Consider the following 2,370-nt stretch of genomic DNA (forward strand, 5'->3'; position numbering starts at 1 on the left):
GTCTACATATCTAGAAACTAAATCAAAATTTTCAAAGTTGATCATTTGGCTTACGGATAATTTGATACAAGAATAGAATTGTAATGTTTTCAAGAATGGTTTTATCAATTCAACTTTTAACTCAGATCTTAAAAAGCTGTTGCTAATAGCCAGAGTTTTCCAGATGTGCAAAGTCAAATCATTAAAGAGTAACTATGGTATATTGCCAAGTGCATAGTAGCCATCGACAAGAATTTTGAGAAATCTTTACTCCACAGCATGGCAAATAATAGAAAAGAAAACTATAAAATGCAGGGAACAGTACTTCTATGGAAGCCTTAAGTCTTTTACTGGAGGAACCTAAGAGTTGAGAAACATACATCTTTATCACCCCCTTTTGTCCCAAAGACCCCTTTCTTTCGTTTATGCGGGACATCACCAACCTGAAAGGACACGAAACATATGTTTTAAAGCTGAAAATAAGGTTAAATCACACTGAGCGCAGAAAATGAACTACGCCAGGGCTTATGGAAAATAAACAAAGCATCTTGTTGAGAGCATCAGACAAACCTTATCAAGGATGCCAAATACAATCTCATACAATTTTGACAAAAGCTCAGAATTGCCTGACGGTGAATATGTCAGAGCTTTTAAAGCTTGCAGTCGTCGAGCATGAACTGAAGAATAACACATGATAAGGTTAGAAATTCATCACCATTCCAATGACAGTTGGAAAGTTGCAAGAAAACGGTAACAAAGTAGGAAATCAAGTTCTCTCCACATGATGCCGAACTGTTACTTTTTATTTCTGTCTTAGATGTTGGTTCTCACTTCCATAACCCCCAAATTATTCCACACCAAAACTAAAACCACATCTTACACAACTACATTTTTGCATCACTGCTCTCAGTATTTGGGTCCATTTTAGAGAAATTACGAGGTTACTGGGATATTTCTTAAGAAACATTACAAGCAATACAATTATAAAGATAAATCAGATTTCGACAATCCTCAAAACTCCAGTAAAAACAAAATTTCACAATGAGATACTGGCATGGCATTCATCCTCTAAGGCTGAAATATATATATGTAAAAGAAAACACTAAAGGCTGAATCTGAAACTCACATTCGAATTCAGAATTTGTAGCTTCGGTTGTAAGTTGATTCACTATCCGAGGAACAACATCAGCTCTTGTGACTCCTCCACCAGCATCAATATCTGCTAAAGCATCCCAGTTAGGAGTGGGGATACCACCCCCTGGAGTCATGCCCGTATCGGACAAAATTCTAGCTAAGTAATAATAGACATAGCGTAGCACATTCCTGTCTTCACATTGCTGATTAAGCTGTATCAATAACGAGAGAAAAAAAAAAATGCTAAAAACCTGGTGCCTCTCTTTTGACAGATAGTATTCAAAATGCACATTTTTTTAAGATTCATGTAACATCAATGGGTAAAGGAAAAAAAAATAACTCTAATCGAAACAATAATATGTAGATGCTCCATGTTAAAGTTAAAACAAATAATACGAGAAACAATACAGTATTGATCTGAGAATAACTGGTTGTCAAACCAGCAAACAGTGCCACATACCATAAGAAGAGATGGGGCCAGAGAAGGATCAACGGAGTTGTACACAGCAAGCTTAGGGAACACGTGATTCACTAGTTGCTTCTGAGAACTTTTCTGCTCACTCGTGAAAGAAGAGAAAAGAAGAAACGGTCAGATACTACTTTGACCAACAGCGGTTTAAAGACAGTAAGAACACGAACTTAACCTGATCCAAGGTGGCAGCTAATTCGTGAATGCTCCTTGCAAGTTGCGAATAGGAAACTGGCTGTGAAGTCATTTCGAACATTAAAAATCAAGTTAACTACACCGAAGAACAAGAAATAAGTAGATTTTGTTCCTCTACTATTCTGCTAACACCGAACGACACAGAAGTATATTGTATTCCTCCTATTAAACACTTCAAATCTACAAGTAAGCCTTCCAAGAGTTATCTTAACTCCAATAGTCCAGGGTTCACTTTGCTTAACAACTAAGGGAGCTCAAACACACAAGAGAAATGTGCCAAACAATTGGCACCAAAATTCAATTAATAGATCGAACCTTCTTTTTCTGTCTCTGCCTCTGTGGCATGATATTAGCCTTAACAGGATTCAGTGCAGCTTTGGCAACAGATATAGTGTCGTTCTGGATCTGCATCAAAGTGGCTCTCTTCGATTTCTTCTCACCCAGCGTCGTCTTCGTCGACATTGGATGGTGCAGATTTGAAGCCGATGCGGAAGCAGGAGATGGCTGAGACGCCGTGGAAGAGGCGGATGAAGAAGTAGATTGTGCAGGAACCGGGGTTGGATCTGCCGAGATCAGATCCATTAGCGTTTTAC

General features: G+C 38.2%; 1 protein-coding gene across 2 annotated transcripts in view; it reads right to left on the bottom strand.

The window, feature by feature from the left end:
- LOC104773261 overlaps positions 1–2,370 on the bottom strand; it is a 12,000-nt gene that overhangs the window by 8,120 nt on the left and 1,510 nt on the right. Inside the window, exons 3-8 of one of the 2 annotated variants that reach the window (XM_010497839.1) lie at positions 2,093–2,340; positions 1,758–1,817; positions 1,574–1,666; positions 1,106–1,325; positions 550–656; positions 360–422 (exon numbers count right to left, since the gene is read on the bottom strand). In XM_010497839.1, coding sequence (XP_010496141.1) covers positions 360–422; positions 550–656; positions 1,106–1,325; positions 1,574–1,666; positions 1,758–1,817; positions 2,093–2,340 — 791 coding nt within the window. The remainder of the gene's footprint in view (positions 1–359; positions 423–549; positions 657–1,105; positions 1,326–1,573; positions 1,667–1,757; positions 1,818–2,092; positions 2,341–2,370) is intronic. The other variant, XM_010497840.1, reaches the window with a different exon arrangement.

Source organism: Camelina sativa, unplaced genomic scaffold, assembly GCF_000633955.1.
Source record: "Camelina sativa cultivar DH55 unplaced genomic scaffold, Cs unpScaffold00507, whole genome shotgun sequence".
Lineage (NCBI taxonomy): Eukaryota > Viridiplantae > Streptophyta > Magnoliopsida > Brassicales > Brassicaceae > Camelina > Camelina sativa.